The sequence below is a fragment of the Staurois parvus genome, unplaced genomic scaffold, assembly GCF_062004578.1.
Source record: "Staurois parvus isolate SC_StPar_1 unplaced genomic scaffold, SC_StPar_1.0 ptg000058l, whole genome shotgun sequence".
Taxonomy (NCBI): Eukaryota; Metazoa; Chordata; class Amphibia; order Anura; family Ranidae; genus Staurois; species Staurois parvus.
This window is the reverse complement of record NW_028317854.1, coordinates 613,184-637,708: the sequence shown is the minus strand read 5'-3', so window position 1 is coordinate 637,708 and position 24,525 is coordinate 613,184. Positions and strand designations below refer to the sequence as shown.

Below are 24,525 nucleotides of genomic sequence, written 5' to 3'. Positions count from 1 at the left end.
TTTCAGGTCTCCTCACACTGCTGGTGTGTTACATTTTTTGTCATAGGGTGCTGGCAGATTACGGGCCTCCCATAGCTGCTGCCAGGCCCCTAATCTGCCATGGGCCCCTATACCGCCTCCTCATGCTGCTGCCAGGTCCAGAGTCTCTCATGGGTCCCTGTACGGCCTCCCATTGCTGCTGTCTCTATCGCCACACTCTGCCATGTGCCACTTTCAGGTCTCCTCACACTGTTGGTGTGTTCCATTTTTTGTCATAGGGTGCTGGCAGATTACGGGCCTCCCATAGCTGCTGCCAGGCCCCTAATCTGCCATGGGCCCCTGTACCGCCTCCTCATGCTGCTGCCAGGTCCAGAGTGTCTCATGCCATGTGCCACTTTCAGGTCTCCTCACACTGCTGTTGTGTTCCATTTTTTGTCATAGGGTGCTGGCAGATTACGGGCCTCCTATAGCTGCTGCCAGGCCCCTAATCTGCCATGGGCCCCAATACCGCCTCCTCATGCTGCTGCCAAGTCCAGAGTCTCTCATGGGTCCCTGTACGGCCTCCCATTGCTGCTGTCTCCATCGCCACACTCTGCCATGTGCCACTTTCAGGTCTCCTCACACTGCTGGTGTGTTCCATTTTTTGTCATAGGGTGCTGGCAGATTACAGGCCTCCCATAGCTGCTGCCAGGCCCCTAATCTGCCATGGGCCCCTATACCGCCTCCTCATGCTGCTGCCAGGTCCAGAGTCTCTCATGGGTCCCTGTACGGCCTCCCATTGCTGCTGTCTCCATCGCCACACTCTGCCATGTGCCACTTTCAGGTCTCCTCACACTGCTGGTGTGTTCCATTTTTTGTCATAGGGTGCTGGCAGATTACAGGCCTCCCATAGCTGCTGCCAGGCCCCTAATCTGCCATGGGCCCCTATACCGCCTCCTCATGCTGCTGCCAGGTCCAGAGTCTCTCATGGGTCCCTGTACGGCCTCCCATTGCTGCTGTCTCCATCGCCACACTCTGCCATGGGCCACTTTCAGGTCTCCTCACACTGCTGGTGTGTTACATTTTTTGTCATAGGGTGCTGGCAGATTACGGGCCTCCCATAGCTGCTGCCAGGCCCCTAATCTGCCATGGGCCCCTATACCGCCTCCTCATGCTGCTGCCAGGTCCAGAGTCTCTCATGGGTCCCTGTACGGCCTCCCATTGCTGTTGTCTCCATCGCCACACTCTGCCATGTGCCACTTTCAGGTCTCCTCACACTGCTGGTGTGTTCCATTTTTTGTCATAGGGTGCTGGCAGATTACGGGCCTCCCATAGCTGCTGCCAGGCCCCTAATCTGCCATGGGCCCCTATACCGCCTCCTCATGCTGCTGCCAGGTCCAGAGTCTCTCATGGGTCCCTGTACGGCCTCCCATTGCTGCTGTCTCCATCGCCACACTCTGCCATGTGCCACTTTCAGGTCTCCTCACACTGCTGGTGTGTTACATTTTTTGTCATAGGGTGCTGGCAGATTACAGGCCTCCCATAGCTGCTGCCAGGCCCCTAATTTGCCATGGGCCCCTATACCGCCTCCTCATGCTGCTGCCAGGTCCAGAGTCTCTCATGGGTCCCTGTATGGCCTCCCATTGCTGCTGACTCCATCGCCACACTCTGCCATGTGCCACTTTCAGGTCTCCTCACACTGCTGGTGTGTTCCATTTTTTGTCATAGGGTGCTGGCAGATTACGGGCCTCCCATAGCTGCTGCCAGGCCCCTAATCTGCCATGGGCCCCTATACCGCCTCCTCATGCTGCTGCCAGGTCCAGAGTCTCTCATGGGTCCCTGTACGGCCTCCCATTGCTGCTGTCTCCATCGCCACACTCTGCCATGTGCCACTTTCAGGTCTCCTCACACTGCTGGTGTGTTACATTTTTTGTCATAGGGTGCTGGCAGATTACGGGCCTCCCATTGCTGCTGCCAGGCCCCTAATCTGCCATGGGCCCCTATACCGCCTCCTCATGCTGCTGCCAGGTCCAGAGTCTCTCATGGGTTCCTGTACGGCCTCTCATTGCTGCTGTCTCCATCGCCACACTCTGCCATGTGCCACTTTCAGGTCTCCTCACACTGCTGGTGTGTTACATTTTTTGTCATAGGGTGCTGGCAGATTACGGGCCTCCCATAGCTGCTGCCAGGCCCCTAATCTGCCATGGGCCCCTATACCGCCTCCTCATGCTGCTGCCAGGTCCACAGTGTCTCATGCCATGTGCCACTTTCAGGTCTCCTCACACTGCTGGTGTGTTCCATTTTTTGTCATAGGGTGCTGGCAGATTACGGGCCTCCCATAGCTGCTGCCAGGCCCCTAATCTGCCATGGGCCCCTATACCGCCTCCTCATGCTGCTGCCAGGTCCACAGTGTCTCATGCCATGTGCCACTTTCAGGTCTCCTCACACTGCTGGTGTGTTCCATTTTTTGTCATAGGGTGCTGGCAGATTACGGGCCTCCCATAGCTGCTGCCAGGCCCTTATCTGCCATGGGCCCCTATACCGCCTCCTCATGCTGCTGCCAGGTCCAGAGTCTCTCATGGGTCCCTGTACGGCCTCCCATTGCTGCTGTCTCCATCGCCACACTCTGCCATGTGCCACTTTCAGGTCTCCTCACACTGCTGGTGTGTTACATTTTTTGTCATAGGGTGCTGGCAGATTACGGGCCTCCCATAGCTGCTGCCAGGCCCCTAATCTGCCATGGGCCCCTATACCGCCTCCTCATGCTGCTGCCAGGTCCAGAGTCTCTCATGGGTCCCTGTACGGCCTCTCATTGCTGCTGTCTCCATCGCCACACTCTGCCATGTGCCACTTTCAGGTCTCCTCACACTGCTGGTGTGTTACATTTTTTGTCATAGGGTGCTGGCAGATTACGGGCCTCCCATAGCTGCTGCCAGGCCCCTAATCTGCCATGGGCCCCTATACCGCCTCCTCATGCTGCTGCCAGGTCCAGAGTCTCTCATGGGTCCCTGTACGGCTTCCCATTGCTGCTGTCTCCATCACCACACTCTGCCATGTGCCACTTTCAGGTCTCCTCACACTGCTGGTGTGTTCCATTTTTTGTCATAGGGTGCTGGCAGATTACGGGCCTCCCATAGCTGCTGCCAGGCCCCTAATCTGCCATGGGCCCCTATACCGCCTCCTCATGCTGCTGCCAGGTCCAGAGTCTCTCATGGGTCCCTGTACGGCCTCCCATTGCTGCTGTCTCCATCGCCACACTCTGCCACGTGCCACTTTCAGGTCTCCTCACACTGCTGGTGTGTTCCATTTTTTGTCATAGGGTGCTGGCAGATTACGGGCCTCCCATAGCTGCTGCCAGGCCCCTAATCTGCCATGGGCCCCTATACCGCCTCCTCATGCTGCTGCCAGGTCCAGAGTCTCTCATGGGTCCCTGTACGGCCTCCCATTGCTGTTGTCTCCCTCGCCACACTCTGCCATGTGCCACTTTCAGGTCTCCTCACACTGCTGGTGTGTTCCATTTTTTGTCATAGGGTGCTGGCAGATTACGGGCCTCCCATAGCTGCTGCCAGGCCCCTAATCTGCCATGGGCCCCTATACCGCCTCCTCATGCTGCTGCCAGGTCCAGAGTCTCTCATGGGTCCCTGTACGGCCTCCCATTGCTGCTGTCTCCATCGCCACACTCTGCCATGTGCCACTTTCAGGTCTCCTCACACTGCTGGTGTGTTACATTTTTTGTCATAGGGTGCTGGCAGATTACGGGCCTCCCATAGCTGCTGCCAGGCCCCTAATCTGCCATGGGCCCCTGTACCGCCTCCTCATGCTGCTGCCAGGTCCACAGTGTCTCATGCCATGTGCCACTTTCAGGTCTCCTCACACTGCTGGTGTGTTACATTTTTTGTCATAGGGTGCTGGCAGATTACGGGCCTCCCATAGCTGCTGCCAGGCCCCTAATCTGCCATGGGCCCCTATACCGCCTCCTCATGCTGCTGCCAAGTCCAGAGTCTCTCATGGGTCCCTGTACGGCCTCCCATTGCTGCTGTCTCCATCGCCACACTCTGCCATGTACCACTTTCAGGTCTCCTCACACTGTTGGTGTGTTCCATTTTTTGTCATAGGGTGCTGGCAGATTACGGGCCTCCCATAGCTGCTGCCAGGCCCCTAATCTGCCATGGGCCCCTATACCGCCTCCTCATGCTGCTGCCAGGTCCAGAGTCTCTCATGGGTCCCTGTACGGCCTCCCATTGCTGCTGTCTCCATCGCCACACTCTGCCATGTGCCACTTTCAGGTCTCCTCACACTGCTGGTGGGTTCCATTTTTTGTCATAGGGTGCTGGCAGATTACGGGCCTCCCATAGCTGCTGCCAGGCCCCTAATCTGCCATGGGCCCCTGTACCGCCTCCTCATGCTGCTGCCAGGTCCAGAGTCTCTCATGGGTCCCTGTATGGCCTCCCATTGCTGCTGTCTCCATCGCCACACTCTGCCATGTGCCACTTTCAGGTCTCCTCACACACTGCTGGTGTGTTCCATTTTTTGTCATAGGGTGCTGGCAGATTACGGGCCTCCCATTGCTGCTGCCAGGCCCGTAATCTGCCATGGGCCCCCGTACCGACTCCTCATGCTGCTGACAGGCCCGTAATCTGTCATGGGCCCCTGTTGTCGCTTGTTGGCATATTCCGCTCGTTCAGTTGCTCCTTCTCCTGCTACTCCTCTTCACGGATTCCGTCAGCAGTCTTTCTTGGAATCCGTTTCCAAGAGACAACAGTTTGCGAGCACGCACCCGACGGTGCAGAAGCTGAACGTCCTCCTGTCCAAGTTGCTGCTGCCAGGCTCGTAATCTGTCATGCGCCCCTGTACCGCCTCCTCATGCTGCTGCCAGGTCCAGAGTGTGTCATGGGCCCCCGTACCGACTCCTCATGCTGCTGCCAGGCCCGTAATCTGTCATGGGCCCCTGTCCCGCCTCCTCATGCTGCTGCCAGGTCCAGAGTGTGTCATGGGTCCCTGTACGGCCTCCCATTGCTGCTGCCAGGCTCGTAATCTGCCATGGGCCCCCGTACCAACTCCTCATGCTGCTGCCAGGCCCGTAATCTGTCATGGGCCCCTGTACCGCCTCCTCATGCTGCTGCCAGGTCCAGAGTGTGTCATGGGTCCCTGTACGGCCTCCCATTGCTGCTGTCTCCATCGCCACACTCTGTCATGTGCCACTTTCAGGTCTCCTCACACTGCTGGTGGTTTCCATTTTTGTCATAGGGTGCTGTATGGCCTCCCATTGCTGCTGCCTCCACCGCCACACTGTGGCTCCACACTCTGGTTTTGGCCCCGTGACTGCCCAAATGAGTGAAGTGTGCGGTGCTTCTAAGATCGACAGCACTCATCTGCATGTCATACTGACTGTCAGTATTATTTCTCTTCCCCAGCAGACTCCAAGGGCATTTAAATTAAAGGTACAGTGTTCTGCACTAATATAAAGGCTCTCTGAAGCCTAGAAACACCCTTTTATAAGTTAAATTAGCAGCGAATATATTCGACTCGAATCAAAATTTTTTCACGAATTCGCCGAATCAGTCGAATCGAATTTTTGAATAATTCGCTCATCTCTAATTAAAACTACTACACCATGAGACATTTTTGGAGGATTAGAGTGCATATACTGACATCTAGTGGACTTTGGACGCATGCTCTCAGTTCTAACCCTCCACAAATCCTGTCAGTCTTCTCTGCATTTTTATCTTCACTCTATGCTAAACCTTGATCAGGCCAAACAGTTCTTTCAAGAGATACATCTCCCTACGCTTCCAGACAAATCCCAGGATGCCCTAAATGCCAGTATCTCAGAAGCCGAAGTTCCCTGGGCTATCAAGTCCTTGAAGCCTTCCAAAGTCCTGGGTCCTGACGGGTTTTCGGGTCTTTATTACAAGACATTCTCTGCCCTCCTAGCACTCCACTTAGCTCATTTTTTTAATGCTCTGAAAACTGGATCGATGCCTTCTTCTGACACCCTCAGGGCTCATATCTCAATGATTCCTAAAATGCTGGAAGACGCAAACGATCCTCAAGCTTTGTGGACGATTCTCTTCTTAACAACAACTTGAAAATTCTGGGGAAGATCCTGAGTTTTTGCATCAACAAATACATGTATCATTTAATACATAGAGACCAAGTTAGCTTTGTGCCTGGTAGGCAGGCTGGTGGCAATGTTCACAAAGTTGTACATCTCATTCATTTCCCACATCACCGGAAGATCCCTCGCTTCCTCCTCTCCTTGGATATTTATAAGGCATTTGACTCATTATTTTGGAAATACTTGCAATTTGTACTTTCTCCTTGGAGTTTTAGAGATGCTCTGCTAACCTGCATCAGAGCCTTATACTCTACACTCACAGTGTTGGTTAATACTCCGGGTACCATTCAGAACCTTTCCCCATCTATAGAGGCATGAGACAAGGTTGCCCCCTGTCCCCAGCATTATGTCATTTGGCACTGGAGCTTTTGGCAATCGCGCTTCATGCAGACCAAAATATCACTGGGATCCTTTATGCAGGCCATGATTTCAAAGTGACCCTGTTTGCAGATGATGCCCTTCTGACACTGACCAACCCACTTGCTTAATTCGTTACACCTTTTGATGCATTTTATTCTATTTCGGGCATACCGGTTAATCTAGCCAAGCCTATGGCCTTGGAAGTCACTCTGGACCAGGTGTTGCTTACTCACCTAAAACCCTACTTCCTATTTTGCTGGGCGACCTCATCTACCTGGGTATTTGACTGACCCCCATCTATTCCTCTCTGTTCTCAGCCAATTATTATCCAATTATTATCCTTTGCTCCACTCATTGACGTCCCTTATGCAGTCATGGCGGTGCCCGTATTTGTCTTGGATAGGTTGCATCAGTTCAGTGAAGATGACTGTTTTACCTAAGCTCCTGTACTATTTCCGCACCCTGCCTGAATGGGTACCTCCACATTTCCTCCACCTGATCCAGAGTAGAATTCTATGCTTTATTTGGGCTGATAAATGCCCCAGAGTCCCCAAGGCTACCCGTTTCATACATAGGTTACAAGGGGGATTGGGGGTCCCCCATATTTCCAAACACTACTTGGCTGCCCAAATCTCCCCATTGACCTGGCTCCATGTTTCTTCTAATGTATCCCTATGGGTGCTTATGGAGCTTCCTAACTGTGTTCCGCTTCAATCCAAACACTTTTATCGCTTCCTCGGAAGCTTTAAGCCCCCTTATGCTACATAACTTGCGCCTTTGGGACTTGGCGAGTTTTTCACGCTCCCTCATGTCTCCTTTCCATTCTTCCTTTGCTACCTATTATTATTAACCCACTGTTTCCCTTTCGCCTTGACCAGCCCCGGGCCTTCCCCTGGTGGATCTCTTGTGGTCTTACACAAGTGCGCCACTTCTTGACTTCTTCAACCCCTGCGACGTGGGTGGCCTTCTGTAAATCCCATGATGCTCCCCAGGTGGAATATTTCCGATTTATCCAACTCCAGCACTGGATATCTTCCCTTCAACTCACCTCACCTTATCCGGGCACCCCGGGTCCCATCTCCTCACGTTATGCATCTCTGAATAATTGATCATCTCATGCTTCTCTCTCCTATGTGGTCCAGTCTGAACGAGACCTGGGATTTGAGACTGACATGGCGGACTGGAGCAAAGCTTGGTCTTTTTTCGCGAAATGTTCATTCAACACTGCCACCCTAGAGGCAACAAAGTGTTGCTGCCGTGGTACTGAGTCCCTGCTTGCACTGCCCACACTAACCTAACCTCTAAAGACTGCTGTTTTTGTGGATGTGGGTGTGGTGAGGATGTCTTAAGTACCTGATGTGGGTGTGGTGGGGATGTCTTACATACCTGGTGGACACGCCCATGACTGGTGGGCTTTTGGTCTTATGTGTTTGGCCTTCTGTATTCACTGTTCCACTTGACCATCCATTCCACCAAGGAAGCAAAATTTGCCTTGTTACATTGCCCAGTACTGGGTCTACTTGCTTGTCAGCAAAAATTGACATCCTATCTGTTTATGGCAGCCAAGAGGATGATTGCTTAGGCATGGAAGAAGCCTACAGTCCCCTTTCAGGGAGTAAAGGACTGTTTGATGGTCCTGATGCTTAATGAACATACATCCAGTATTCTCAATAACTCCCATGACAAATTTCTGAAGATTTGGAAACCGCAGTGGTCGTATGCCTTTGCTGATCTTCGTTTGGCAAGTATGGGCTGACTGGTATCTCTGACAGTCCTAGATCCTCTATCTTTTCTTCTCTTGCCTTTGTTTTCTTTCTGTTTTCGATTGATTACCCTTTCTGGGTGGCCTGTACTCTCCTTGGCTTCATTCACTCCCAGGTTTGTTCCACTATATTTTGTTTGGTTTGATACCAGGGCTACCTCTGATGCCCACAGGGAAGTCTCGTGGGCTTACATGTTATGTTTCATGCTGAATATGACTATGGATGGAGAATGTTCCTCCTCTATTATGTTTATCAGCAGGTGTTCTCAGGTCCTAAAAAATCTAAAATTCCTGTACTTGGATTGAAATCTCCTTGATCAAATCCCACTTAACTTGCCATCAACCACGGAGGAGCTTTAAATAAATTACAAAGCCTTGGAAAGACTTTATGTGAACAGAGGAGAAGCATTTGAACGGGAAAGCTCTTATGACCTACTGTTAGCTCAGAGATCAGATGCTGGAGGTGAGCAGCCAATCTTCCTTTTGGTGGAGGTGGTTGACACACAGGTGTTATTTTAAGAAGATATTCATCACTCATTGGTGATTGGATTTTAGACACTTATGAAATTTGTGTTGGATTTGATCCACGGACACTTTATTTATTGATTTATGTGTTATTTGATTTTTGATTTGGTTGTGCTACACTGTTCTTTGTTTATAACATTGTTCCCCCATAGACTGAGCTATCCCTCAATAACATACAAAGTTGGAGGGCAGTTTATACATTTTGTAATCCCTTTCTTAGGGCAGATAGTGTTCAAATCAAGTTAACAAATAATAGTGAAGAACTGTGAACATAGAACAAACAAGGTAAATTATGATAAACATTACTCCCCAGCAACCATCTAAACATAAAAACATGGGAGAGCATGGCAGGATTTTCAAAGTGGTATTAAACCCAAAAGCAAACATTATTAATATTGAAGCTTACCAATTCTTAGATGTGATGGTTTTCTTGTTCAGGCTTTCTTTCTTTTTATTTTCATCTGGAGATCCAGCCAATATGTCTGTTGTTTTTTAAAAGAATAAACTGTCCTGCAGATTAAGCAGTTTGAAAGTTGAGAAAAACTATTTACCACTAATGGGTGCTTACAATGATCAGCTTTGATTTATTTATGTTAAACCTTTTTCCCAAAAGAAAAACAAATGTTGCTGTACCTGCTTATATAACTGCAGTGTGAACTGGAGTTTGGCTTCAATGTGTTACTGTATCTAAATCTGCTCTCTGTTCTGTATCTAAAACACCTTTACATGTTTTCCATCACGACATCCTCGGGAAGCTCCTGAGGATGCCGTGATAGCGAATCATGTAGAGGCTATACCATGTTCATCATATCTGGATACACTGTTACGTCACTTCTGGTTCTGGTCATTGGAAAGCATTCCAGCTCTAGTGAGTGGAGCGGCGGCAACAACAGTGGGAATAGCCTGTGTCTACTGGTGCAAAGATACAGAGCACCACTCAATGTGAGTTTACATCATTTTTAAGTATTTATGGACGTTTTTATTTAATAAATACTGCACAATGATAGCATTTATCTTGTGTTGCCCATTGTTTGCACTTGTTTGAAAGAGCTGCAAAGTTGCAGTGCAAAACAATTGTCCACAGAGAGGGAAAACTATCTGTCAACCAATTAATAGAAGATAATAATAGATCCAGTTGGTGAAGTTAGCCAACACATCCCTGTATAGCCAGTCAAAAGTAGGGTAGGGATTTTCAAGGTGCTGACACCTTCTCTCAGAACAAAAAAAACAACTCTTTAAGTAAAATCGTAAACCTGAATTACAAAATTAGTTAAAATTAAATGGGGTATAACAATCCCCTAAAATGGTAGGTCCATAGAGGACTGAAAGAATCGAACTCTCATATTTGGCATTAGCATTAGCACCACAAACCCCCCCAGGATGCACTGACCCTCCTTGTGTAATTAATAGCATAATGGTGCAATAATTACAATTACAACACATCACACTGTATAATGATCTATAGGAGGGGGTGCCAAATTCCAATGCATTTTGCACTGTGGCTTCTCCAAGGGTTCAAGGGTATGGTTGAAAATAGCTGCTAAAGACACAGAATAATATCATATGATATAATATGAAACCTTATACACTTACAGATGTAATAAATATGATAATCCATAGACATTAGTACATTCACGTATTTAAATAGAAGACCTCAATATCAAAAGGGGAAAACGTTCGATAAGACATTCTCATAGACGTGTCAGTAGGTGCGAAGGGCAGAAGATGGTACCTCAATGGAGAGGATGTTCAAGAACCAGCCCGTAGCTCCCCAGGCCATGCACGGGAAGAGAAATACAATGCTCCCAAATAATTAGAAAGAGTATGCCTGTAAAAAATAAGAAATATCAGAATGCCATCAAACCAGTCTTGGGCACTGTATACACATAGTTAACATATCACAAAACCACCATAATCAAATTAATAAATAAATACCTGTAGCACTATGGGGCAGTCTAGGAGCCAAACCATCAGACAGGATACTGTTGTCACATCAATGAAAACACCTAAATACAAAGGATATACGATAGGACCACCATCAAATACAATAAAATAGTACTATATGGGAGCATAAACATAGGGGAAAACAAACACAGTTATGCCCAATACTATGGCATACGGGCCCATAAGAGGCAATGTCTAACAAGAGAAGGGCATAGTGTGTAACTCTCCATCAGGTAATTGCGCTCCGCTTCAATCACCATTCAAAAAGTGTCAATTTCATGCATATGGGGAATATATAAGGGAGCTTAATGTCTTTCCCACCCGCTTAATGCGGCCACTCATGGTGTCAGAACGCCAACAAATGGGTGGCCCGTGTAGATGTGTCCCAGTGACAGCACGGCAATGGCCAATGAACCGCGCACACCCAGTGATAGCAGAACACCGGCCAATAAATAGTGCATGCGCAGTAATGGCAAGACCGCAGCGAACAGCTTCTCCGACATTCAACCTTCTGGAAGTGGGCGAATGTTCATCGCCCAACAGCCCATAGGGGACAGCAAGGGAGAGCGGTAGATAATCACTGCCCGGTCCCACCATGAGTCCACCCCATACCCATATTGGACCAAAACATAACACTCGCCATCTTGTGGAAGCAAAACAGAATACAACAAAGCTGATACCACTCCAAAGCTAGCATAACGACGGCAAAGTCCCATTTGGGAAGGGGCTTAGCTATGCATACCACATAAATCATTAATATTCATATAATAACATAATCTTAATGAATTGCTAGTTAAATCGGATATAATCACTACTTTATGTATGGGGTGAAACACACATCCTAATATGCATGTGCACATGGACAGAAAAAAGCCCCCAAATATTCAACACCATTATATAGGCCATATAGCACATATTGGCAACTGACATATCTGTGAGAGACAAAAAGAATATACTGTATATGAAAAAACATACAAAAACGTTAACAGGTGAATCCGACAAAGGAGGGGGCTCTCATATTAATACATGTGGTGTTATTTACAAAAACAGTTTGAAACTTATATTTTCATTAATGCCAGGTGGCTTAGTAGCCTCTAATGCCTTTTGTCTCCAATTGGAGGAGACGTTTGTCAACATCTCCCTCTGTTGGAGAGTTCTGTACATGTTCTAAAGTGAAAAATCAGAATGCATCAGGATTAAAACTATGACACAAGCTGACATGCTGGTTTATAGAGGACACCATCTTTCCATTTTGTAGTAGATACACATGATCCCTTATGCATTTACAAAAGGCCTCTTTGTTTTACCTACATAGAATGCTTTACATGAGCACACCATGTAGTATACCACCACCCACCGTTTGACAATCAATGGCATGTTTTGGGGTCCAGGATTGCCCATTGGGCAGAGAATTGGTTCTACCCACATGTATCCAGTTACAAAAATGTCATCTTCCACACCTAAACATGCCCCTCCGTTGATACCTGGAGGGGACAGAGCCCAAGTCAGTTTGAAAATGACTTTGTGTGAGATAATCTCTCAATGGGCTGACCCATCGGAATGTTATTAGAGGTCTATTTCTCACATATTTGGTAACCACTGGGTCGTCCCTTAATAGATGCCAGTGTTTCTGTAAGACTTTCATCATTTGTGTATGATTTTGGGAAAACCGAGTAATGACACATGTAGGTTGACTAGTTCGGGATTGTTTGTGTGTATAAATAAGAGATTCATGTGATCCGAGTTTGGCCTTATTGAATGCTCCTACTATAACCCCTCTGTAGAAGGCGACACTAAAGCAATCCAGCCTGAGTAATAAAATCTTTCTCCCTACTGCAATTAAGTTTCAATCTGAGGTATTTCTTTAAGCGGTCTAGGATGGGCACTTATAGCGGGTTCTTAACCCATTGGCGCTGGCGCCTCCCGGCCCTTTAAGGGTTTCAGAAGCCAGGAGGCAGGGCGGGGTTTAGGGTCACGTGCCCGCCGGGACATACCGTCACGGTGGTCACATGATAGGGAAAGGTCCCGATCGAAAAAGGAGGTCGGGACCTTTCCGTGAGTACCGGACATGTGTGCTGGAAGCACACAGGGCGCATGCTCTAAGCACATATGTTCTTTTTTAATAGAATGCAAATGTGCTGCCACTCTAGGCCCACACGCCAGGAGGCCACACATTTGTGTTCGGCCGGCGTGAAGAGGTTAAACATCATCTCTATTGGGGCACCATCTTCTGCCCTTCGCACCTACTGACATATCTATGAGAATTAATTTTTGGACTTAATCTTTGTTTCCCCCTTTGATATTTTTGGTCTTCTATTTGAATGCGTGAGTGTACTCATGTCTATGGATTATCACGTTTATTACACCTGTAAGTGTATAAGGTTTCATATTATATCATATGATATTATTCTGTGTCTTTAGCAGCTATCTTCAACTGCACCCTTGAAGAAGCCACAGTCACCCCTTCTTACAGATCATTATACTGTGTGATTTATTTTAATTGTAATTATTACACCATTATGTTATTAATTACACAAGGAGGGTCAATGCATCCTGGGGGGGTTGTGGTGCTAATGCTAATAACAAATATGAGAGTTCGATTATTTTAGTCCTTTTTGGGCCTACCATTTTAGGAGATTGTTATACACCATTTATTTTAACTAATTTTGTAATAAAATTTTACGATTTTACTTTAAAGATTTGTGGTTTTTGTTCTGAGAGAAGGTGAGAGCACCGTGAAAATCCCTATCTCTTCTATTTACTTTATTATCTGTCAACAAAACCACTTGAGATTTCATCCAAGCCTTTGAAACTTTCCGCTGCCTGCCTGAGAACTCTTTGCTGCCAAGAACAAGAAGTCCTGCTCTACCCTTTGTCTTTGTTGGGAATGAGGCCTTTGCCCTGGGTGAGCACCTGCTACTTCCCTATTCTAGTTATGACTTGAATATGGAGAAGAGTGTTTTTAAATATTGGCTCACCAGAGCATGAAGAGTAGTGGAGTGTGCTTTTGGCCTCCTTTCTAATAAGTGGCGTTTTCTGCACACTGCAAATGATGTGAACATGCAGAGTACAATCACTGCAGTTAAGGCAGCATGTGTCCTACATATTTTTGTCCATCAGCATGATGGGTTCCTTTTTGAAGATGCTTTATTACACACTTAAAAAGGCCTATTGGGTCAGAAGCCGTGGCAATACAAGTGGTGCAATCGTCAAGGGCAATTGTGCATCATTTTTTATGTCTCCCACAGTTTTTATTATGCTTTTTCAGCTCTGTTTGCTTTGGATAATAAAATGATTTTGAACTTAGAATCTTTATGATTTATTTGGTGCTATAAATTTATTTGAGATAGACTTTGTTGCAGCTAGAAGAACCTCTCAGCAAAAAATAGTTTACCAAAGTTGCCATATGCTGGATCCTATTGAAAATGGTTTCTAAGCTAGTCACGTCTGAAAATATAGTGCATGCTGCTGCAGTGTTGCACAAAAGTTCTAGGTGGATTTACTACAACCACCAAAAGAACAAGATGAGTATTGTGGGAGAATACATAACATGGCTGGCACAAGAAAACCATGATGAACATAGTGGGTAAAAATCACAAGGCTGGCTCAGATGTCTACAACAAATGCTGCTGCAATGTTGCAAACATGTGAGCAGGGCTTTATAACAAGTATAACATGAACTCAAAAATGGCTGCATACACAGGGAGAATGTTTTCTTTTCTTCTATCTGGGAAGTGTGGTAGCTGAACCAGTCAGACTGGATATGGAATGAGATTTCTTCCTAGCGTTTTCCTCCTTCCATGATTCTTGCCTTGGGGGTCCTTGGGATACTGAACACAGGGATGGCGACGCACGAGGACGATGAAGATTTCTGTCTCAAACAGGTGTTGTTCTCCATCTTGCACACTAAATGTGTGTTCAGAAAGGGGTGGAGTGCGCTGCTGATTAGTGGTACAGAGCCACTGTTTGGGCAGAAAATTCATGACAGTGCACAAGAAATGCACATAAACAAGCGCATTTCAGTGCATATGTTTTAAAGTCTCTGGGGCAAAAATGCTCAATTCTGCCTGAAAAATAGCTCCTGTATTTTTTGAGGGACAGGAGTTCAGCTACAAGCGACAGAACTCTTAGAGGTGAACAGGGGGTATTGAAAACAATGGGGACTAGCTTTGAGCTTAAAGTGTCCAAACACTGAGGTGTAAATGGGGTCTTACAGCTGACAAAAGTTCACTTATTCAATCACACATTAAACAGACACACTATTTAAAACAATGACAACAAATAAGATAATTATGACCGACCACCTGTGCTTCTACTACTCAACTAAAGATTTGGCTAATCTCATGTCCTTTTTTGTAGCAAAATTGTAATACATTACATCTTGTATAGTATTCATACGATAAAGATCAAAGAGTGATTGATTGGCAAATTCTAATATAAGCGTAATATACATTTTCATTTTCTTTCAGTTCTTATCTCAAATGATGATATTTCTTTTGTTGATTGTGAGTTCCATGTTTTGTGGCCATTTAGGAAAAATTGAACTGGATTCTATTACGCTTGCTTCATCTGTAAGTATTCAGGGTTTTTTTTTCAATTCATAATTTTTTCTGTTAAAGAATATAGAAAAGCTACAATTTCTGGGGAAATTGTGTGAAGTGTTCTTGCCTCCACTCTGCTGCCTGCTCACACACCTGGGTTCCTATGGCAACTCACTCTACAGCAAGGGCAGAGAAGAGCGGTTAAAAACAAACTGTTCCAACTTGCTCACTTCACTGGCAATTGCCATTTTCAAATGATTGTAGTTTAAAAATTATAAATCCTACAGTGAAGAGCTTTATATTGCGAGAATCACAAGACCCAGACCTACATTTGTATGCATAGTATGTCTCTGAAATATTAAAAATGAAGGCACAGTCGCAGTTTAGAAATTGCCCTTTAAATTTGAGGTGGCTAGAGTGGAGTTTCAATTAATGTCAATGGGCGGCGTGAGTTGCAAACAAATGGTCATATTGTGAAAACTATCAGGACTATGGCTTAGCCGTGGACATGTTTAGTGACAGCAGGGATAGCTGAACGTTTTGATATAAGATTTGTGTAGGTGGGCTTGAAAATGAGGGAGTGATGGCAGTTTAGAAATCATGTCCTGATTTTTCAGCTCCCACTCTAGCTTTTGTCAGCTCCCACTCTAGTTTTAAACATTCCACCATTCATTCCTATGGGACCAATTTCACCACAAAAACGCCAATATTTCGTGATCCATTTGGCAAAACGTTCCACAAAGTAATAGCACACCAATCGGGAAAAATCTGCACGTTTCGCTATATTACTGTGTATGTAGTGTAAAAACTGTGGGAGGAGTTAGGGTGGTAAATTTGGCTATAATAAGAAGAATATATATGTGAGATAACAGTAAGTGTTCTTGCCATGCAAGAACACTTAATAACTTCATAGCTTAAATCCTTTGCATAGTGGTTTTAGGCAAACCTATTTGTGTGTATGTAATAACACTGATATACAGTATCAGTAAAGATTTTAGTTATTTCACCTTCCCTTTATGTATATCATGGCAACATATCTGGATGTACCTGTAGCAACAAACCTGGAAAAGGGGACACAATTTTTTAGCTTTTTAGAAAATGCAGCATTGCTCAAATCTGTGCAGTATTAAAATGAATCAGGGTACGTGTGCCCAACATTACAACGCAAGACACGTGGATACATCCATTCTATGCCCAGTAACCCAGGTATGCATATTTTTAGAAAAAGTTTCTTTTTAATTAAATCTCTATTTGTCGATTTATAACTCCTGTGGAGCATTTGCCGTATTTATGCAAGTACACATACAGAATATTTTCACTCTACAGGCTTTGAATAAATTAATAGTGAGCACAGATTTACTCGGACCCAGATATAGGGAGCATGGCCACACACCTGAGAAGGTGAAATAAACATGCATTATATTATTATGCAATAAGAATGCAACATCATAGTATGTTTGTGTAAGAACCATATATTATATTTGTGCAATCACTTGTTACTGCTCCTCTACATACAAGTTCATATAGTTCACAAGTCTCTCTCTTTTACAGGTTATAAATATAATTGGCGTGTCATTTGGTTATGGAATGAGTGCTGGATGTGATACTTTGATGTCACAGGTATTTTTTTTTATACCTTATTTTGAATAATTATTCTGTTATCTGTTACCCTTTAGCCAGATATGCACTTTGGAATGCCATGGTTGCCTGGTGCTGTCTCTTTATTCATTTCTTCTTCTGGCTGTCTCTCAATCAGGGCCATATGCTGCCTTAGGCACATCTGAATAAGGACACTCTTGTGCATCATTTGAGGGGAAATGTAAAAAAAGTGGTTGATTTAGGAAAACTGGAAAGTGCATAATCTGGTGCAGCTGTGTATGGTAGCCAATCAGTTTCTAAATTCGGCTTGATCAAATAAAGCTCTGACGATAAAAAAAAAGCTGATTGGTTTCTATGCAAAGCTGTACCAGATTTTAGTAAATCAACCCCAAACTGTCTAATGAGACAAGTTCTGCTTAAACTGGTGCAGTTGCCCATAGCAGCCAGTCAGCTTCTATCTCTCTTGTTTTTCCTCTCAGCTTTGCAAATTAACTTTTTTAAAAGCTAATTAGCTGCTCTATACAAATGCTCAAGTTGAGACAAAATTTGTCTCAGGCACTTTTATTAATTTCTTCTTTTTGTCATGAGATTATTTAAGAAATAAGACTGTTAGAATGTACATAATGTTCTGCTTGTTTATATGCAAAATCCATAATCTGATATGCAGCCCACCAAACAAGAGAAAGAGTGATAATGAGTGACTTCTCTCTAATCATGTTGTTTATTCATTTCTTTTTTGATCCTATATACTGTATACATACCGTATATACATATTGCTAAGAACATATTTGGGTAGCAATGAGAATATGCTACATGCATCGTTCTATAATGATTAACCCATTTATTATATTACATGTTTAAAACTTATTTCATATATGTGAAACTATATGTTTTGTGTCTCTTTGTTCTAAATTTTCAATGAAAATGTAATGTATAAGAAAAGTTCTGTGAGAAATATAAAGCAGAACTCTGGGCAAACAGCTACATATCTTATGAATACATATCTGCACTTTGTTTTACCTATTTATCTAATTATTTTGCAGTTATTCTTATGACTTCCACCCCTCCATTACACTTCCTAGCCAGGACTCTTATTCCTTGTGTAGTTTTTGCAGCTTCCCGTCCTATGGCTCCGCCTCCAGGCTGTTCATTGTACAGCTAGTCAGTGTAGTGCTCACCCCCGAAGGAGCCGCTAGAATTAATGGGCACTTCTGACCTTACTTCAGTGATGAACCATATATATCTTGGATCCACAGCACACCAGTACACTTGTGGGAAGTTTTATAACAGGTTTAATAAGACAGGTAAAACTCTGCAAATAGACTGCAAATTAACTTGGAAAATAGCAGTTAAATGCACTGAATACATAAACCTTCTAGAATTGGCACAATAACATCAAAAAACACAATATTCATGTATATACGTATATACTGGTATAGCTATAGATCAATATTACCCCTTGCAACTACAGCAGTAATATGTCCCCAGCTAAACTAACATTAAACTAAAATTAATAACTATCCATTGGGACACATGCCATTATTAGTTATTAGTTATTAATTCATGCTCACCCTGGCACTTCATGTGAGTAGAGTTTATTTATTTATTATTTATTCATTCTTTTATAATTAATATATTATTTTGTAGGTTTTTTGGGGGGGTTTTTTACACACTTTTTTGCTGGAGGTGGATCTGATTGGCTCTACTCAGATTGGGCCGTCATGTGTGGGGAGGGGTGTAGTTGAGTCCTCTTTACCATTTTTTGGCTTATAAATGTTGGATTAGCAGGTTTACATTTTAGCTCTGAAGAAGGGAGTGCGTCTCCCGAAACGCGTTAGTTATCCCAACAATGGTCTATCATTCCATTGGACTGACATTACGGATTTATCTGCTCTCTTTTTATTCTCTTTGGTTTGTGAGTATACATCTATATGTTTTTAAATAAATTCATGGTTTACCACGTTATTGCACAATGAGATTGCGCCCTGTTTTGCTTTTGTTTACCAGTACCAAGATTTCCCGATCTTTGAAGGGCTGCACCTCAACGTTTGGCATTCAAAGTTCTTTCTAGTCTGCATGAAGATTTGAGCGCTGGTTTCTTTTGTACAATCGGAGGTATGGCAACCAATCCTACTTACCAGAGGATGCCACCCCCTCAGGGGAAACAAGACCCTTTTGAGGGGGTTAGAGTGATCAATGGAGTAGGTAGTGTTAGGGGTTGGATCTTGGAGGGTTATCATGGGGGTAGGTTAGTCCCAGTGGACATTTTTCTATCCCTTGGTCCTGTTTTGACGGACTCCCCCCTCTGGTATGTAGGGTTGGTTGTCATACCTCCGATGTTTTATCACTGTTTTTGGTGTATAATAAAATTCATTTGAGGTTAGCTCATTAGGTGTGCAGCCTATTTTCTTTTTTCTTTTGATAGTTGACTAGGTAGCACCCTTCCAGATATCTTGAGGGCACCTCATTTTTATTGTTAGGTACTGTGTGTGGACTCCCCAGCATTTCCTCTTTCCCTTTTCCCTGATTTCTGAAATGATGGTTGGTGCTATATTCCTATCCAATCCACAGGATCAAATGTAACTCTATAATAGTTTAAATAACCCTCACTATTTCCTTTTTGGCATCAAGACTGCAGAATCGTTACAGCTCCAACCTTTTACATTTATTTGGTGTCAGTCAAATAAACCCACTCATTTTCACACCCTCATGAGCAATGCCCTGCTGCTTAATGTGTCCACGAGAGTACAAGCCTCTTTTTCTGTGGATCTTTATCTTTATGGCAGCAAAGCCTTGTGCCTATTGGCTGACTTTCCTTTTATCTTCTTTCATATGTTTTATGAATGCTTCTATTCCCCTTCTGTTTCTCACAGAACACCTATATGCTGTGTAAATGGTAGCTATTGTTTTATTTTACCATCCCTGGATGCCCTTCTTACAAGGCTGCTATCTGTGCAGCTGCCTCATGTGCCACTAAATTATATAAATAAACAGCGCAACATAGACCTCAATTCAAACTACAGTAAATCACACAATATAAGTGTCCATTATTAAATCATGTGTATATATCAAAAATCTTCAGAAAAAACAGACAATTAAAGTCCCTTATGAAGATTCCAAAAGATGTTTATAACCTTCCACCTTTCACCCGTGTACACCAACATCAAATACACTCACCAGATTTTGGTGAGTAAGAAGCCTTTAAGGATTTTAAGGGAATCCTAAACCCCCTTTTTCATCAGCTCACTGATAGCCTCCCCTCCAATTTTAGATCTTCTTTCAGGTCCTCACCGTATCTTCCTAGTTGGCTCCACCATACCGCCAAAGAGAAAGCTTATATAGTGTAATATTGCCACAATAATATTGTACCAAAAAACAAATCCAGGCCACTCACATTTCAAAAGCTTATAACAGGCATGTTTATAAAGGTCTTGAGAACGCCCGATGGGAGGGGCGAAACGCGTTGACGTAATTCCGGTCGTTTTGCCATACATCTGACGTCACTTCCGGTGAGTGGAGTGCACGCTGAGCGGTGCGTTCCAGCGGCCATTTTTTGGGATCTAGGCTGGATTTTGCTGTCTCTCTGCTCTATCTGGCTGCATTGGTATGGGACTCCTGAATCATGCTGGCTGGTTATCTTAAGGCTGTCATGGGCTTAATAAATGTGCCTGTTATAAGCTTTTGAAATGTGAGTGGCCTGGATTTGTTTTTTTGGTACAATAATATTGTGGCAATATTACACTATATAAGCTTTCTCTTTGGCGGTATGGTGGAGCCAACTAGGAGAATACGGTGAGGACCTGAAAGAAGATCTAAAATTGGAGTGGAGGCTATCAGTGAGCTGATGAAAAAGGGGGTTTATGATTCCCTTAAAATCCTTAAAGGCTTCTTACTCACCAAAATCTGGTGAGTATATTTGATGTTGGTGTACACGGGTGAAAGGTGGAAGGTTATACACATCTTTTGGAATCTTCAGCTATCTTCTTAAGGGACTTTAATTGTCTGTTTTTTCTGCAGATTTTTGATATATACACTTATGATTTAATAATTGACACTTATATTGTGTGATTTATCGTGGTTTGAATTGAGATCTATGTTGCGCTGTTTATTTATATAATTTACTGTTTGTGTTTTTACACATTTTTTGCACAGCAGCAATTTAGAAGGGTGATTTATTGTTTTTGATTGGCGCAGGAATATTTTTGGTTTCTCATGTGCCACTGCTCTGTATGATTCATGCCCCTACTTCTTCATCTGGTGAGGTCTATGATTGTGTCCTCAATGATGCAATTGCAAATCGTGCTATTAGCTGTTCCACATGTAGCAACCTCTTAGATAGCTAGGGGGAGCTAGCTCAGGTTTTTAGCTAGGAAGGCTAAATAACAGACTGGGCTGAGTCAGAGGGTTATTTTAGATCAGGGCTGAGAGGCTCTTCGGGTCAGTTCTTTGATAGCTCCACCTGCTCTAGAATCTTGGAGAAGATTCTAGAAGTAGTGGTCAGGGGTGAGGAGAGGCTGTCCTGCACACTTAGGGGATCCTGGCCAATCCCTAAATAGGAGGCTTGGCATGGGGCCATCACAGCCTTTAAGTGTGCTAGAGCTAGAGTGTTCGGGTGGAAGATGGAGTAGGGAGCCTGGGACGGGGTCCAGGAGAGGGGCCTACCTACAGGCAGAGGATCTGGAAGGGAGGATTTCTCATCCTCAATTGTCCCCTGAGAGAGGACAACCTGGGATCCAGGGAAGGAGCCAGCCCAGTGTAAGGCCTGAAGGCAGCCACCAACCCACAAGCTTTCAGGAGAGGACTGAGTGAGTAATCCCACACACCCTGGGCCAGATAAGGGGAGAAGGAATTCTGGTGGGAAACCAGACTAGCCCCCATCTGGGACTGCTGTTTCTAAAGCAGTAAATTCTGGGCCCCTTTACCCAAGGATTCCCTCAGGTAGCTGGGTGCAAAGGAGATGTCATCTCGGGTCTGAGAATGTACACCAGGAGAGGCTGGAGCTCTCCAACAAGAGGATTTTTGTCTAAAGGACTTGTACCTAATTGTTAAAGAATTTGTCCTTTACAGTTGCCCTGGGCATCCCATACACCCCTTAACCCCATTGAAGTTCCCCAATATCCCTTAAAAAAAAATCCAAAAAACAAGCTCAAGGATTGTTTACTGGCTCCTGTGAGCAAGGTCTGCAGGAAATGTGTGTTGCCTGGCTGTGCAGGACTATAGGTAACCCTAATCTTCTGCAACTCCTAAGGAGGTAGTGCTACACACACATGTGCATGAGGCAGCTGAGACAGTGGCGTACATACTCCAGTATGGTAAGTGTTTAACTCCTCACTATTCATCATGTTCCTGGGCTTATTGTGCTTATACTTTCTTCTATACTAAGGTTACCAGATTTTCAAAATGAAATCCTACAACAGCCTACTGACTACACTCACTTTTAACGGAACCCACAAAATCAAGCCACCTTGAGAAGCCTGTGGAGAGGAAGCATATGGTGCAGGAGTGTGTATCACACAGAATGCAGGAGTCAGGAGTGTGCATCACACAGAGTACAGAGGTTAGGAGTGATTAATGCACAGACAGCACATATACCCCAGACATAAACCCTTTCAGTACATTACTGTAAGTGCTAGAGAGGGAGGCATAAAATCAAGGTAGTTAATGGGGACATAAGTATTAGCAATATGGCATTGAGGATGGCATAGATTGCAATAACCGTTCAGTGTACCTGCAGCTCTCTTCAGAGCCTTCTGTTTCCAGTCTGCATACATCGTCTTTCTCTTTTCTCCATAGTACTATGGTACAGAGACTTCCCGGGGCCCTCATAGATCCTCTGAGCTCATCCACTTTCATACACTGACAGTAAAAGCCACCCATGGCACTGGCACAAATGCCTGCTGCTCACAGGGCAAGAATGCAAGAGGGCATAACATTACAATCAATCACAGTCCTCCTTCCATCTGCAGTGAGGCCAGCTTGGCATAGATGAACTAAACGTGTGACTGATTTTGTGGTTTACGCTTCCAATGTCACAATACTTAAAGTGTAACTAAAGGCAAATCTTTTTATTTTAGTTTTGGATAGAGTGGTGAGGGATTAAAACACTTTTCATTCTATTGCTATCTCTGCCACCGTTAGGGAGATTCACCCTCTCTTTTTGTCCTGTTTACTGTTATCATCGAAGGTGAAAGTAAAACAAAATCCAAAATTTTGGGTTGACATCAAATCACTGAGGGGAAATCATCCAATGGAAACGCTAGTTCTGGTGAACCTGGTGACACACCTGGATTCCCTCACTTTGAAAGGATTTTCTTTCACCTCCTGTTTTGACTATGGGGTCTTTTGACCCACAGGTCTTTTGGAAGTGAGGTATGGAAAGGTTATAACAGTGAATGGTGAAAGTGGTCTCATCTTACAAGGCACAGACAGCAGGAGAAGATTCTCTATCTATTGGATGTATTGTCATCACACACACGCCAGAAGTGGGGCAAAAAGTAGGTACACAAATTGGATGTATGCATTTTAATACTGCTGGATTTTCTGTTTCAATAGTTTTTATTAATTTTCCAAAGAGATATAATTACAAGGTTCTGAACAAGACATATCACGGTAACATAGGTCAATCACAGGTCAAAGTGGTAGCCAAAATATCAGTGCACAAACAATATTCAAAAGACCTGTGAGTATAGCTCAGGAGTCATTTGCACAGCGTCCAAGAAAAAGATGGGTAGAGATATCCATCATTTGGAAAGACGAGTTTGATAATGGCATACATTCTGACTAGGGAGAAATAACATACTACATCTATCCGGTAAAGTACAGTAGTGTATAAAAATAGACCAAAGGTATAATAACCACCTTCATTGAAAATCAATCAGAAGAACTTCGGAACTAAAGCACTGTTCATTCCAAACCTAGTATCTTTAATCCTGTATCAGAACTAAAATAATTAAACTGATTGTGAAGGCTCAAGGTTTTTTACCTTCATGAATTCTATGCATGAAAGTAAAACACCTTCTGTTGCAGCAGTGCGCCCACCCCCTCATTACTTACCTGAGCCTCATTGTGATCCAGCGATGTGAACAACAGCCTCTGCTGTCCCGGGTCTCTGCCTCCTCATTGGTTGAGACAGCAAGCAGGAACCGTTGGCTCCCACTGCTCTCAATCACAGCCAAAGAGCCAATGAGGAGAGAGAAGGGTGGGGCCAAGCCACACCTGTGTGTGTGAATGAACACGCGGAGCGAGGGGCCAGGAGAGCCTGCGGGAGACTCAAGAAGAGGAGGATCCAGGCTGCTCTGTGCAAAATCATTGCACACAGCAGGCAAGTATAGGCATGTTTAGACCTGTAGAGGTCTGTGCGTCCCTCCATGGATATGCCTCCCCAGACCATCTCTGACCCACAACCAAAACGGTCATGCTGAACAATGTTACAGGCAGCATAACATTTTCCACGGCTTCTCCAGACCCTTTCACGTTTGTCACTCACCCTGTGCTCAGGATAAACCTGTTCTATTCTGTGAAAAGCACAGGGTGCCAGTGGAGGACCTGCCAATTCTGGTGTTCAATGGCAAATGCCAATCAAGCTCTATGGTGCCGGGCAGTGAGCACAGGGCCCATTAAAGGATGTTGGGCCCTCTGGCCACCCTCATGAAGTCTGTTTCTGATTGTTTGGTCAGAGACATTCACATCAGTGGCCTGCTGGAGGTCATTTTGTAGAG

General features: G+C 44.7%; 1 protein-coding gene across 2 annotated transcripts in view; it reads left to right on the top strand.

Annotated features, from left to right (window-relative positions):
- LOC149469840 (multidrug and toxin extrusion protein 2-like) overlaps positions 1-24,525 on the top strand; it is a 124,166-nt gene that overhangs the window by 12,305 nt on the left and 87,336 nt on the right. For both annotated transcript variants that reach the window (XM_089668439.1, XM_089668438.1), the window contains exons 2-3: positions 15,137-15,238; positions 16,760-16,828. In XM_089668439.1, the coding sequence (XP_089524565.1) occupies positions 15,137-15,238; positions 16,760-16,828 (171 nt within the window). The remainder of the gene's footprint in view (positions 1-15,136; positions 15,239-16,759; positions 16,829-24,525) is intronic.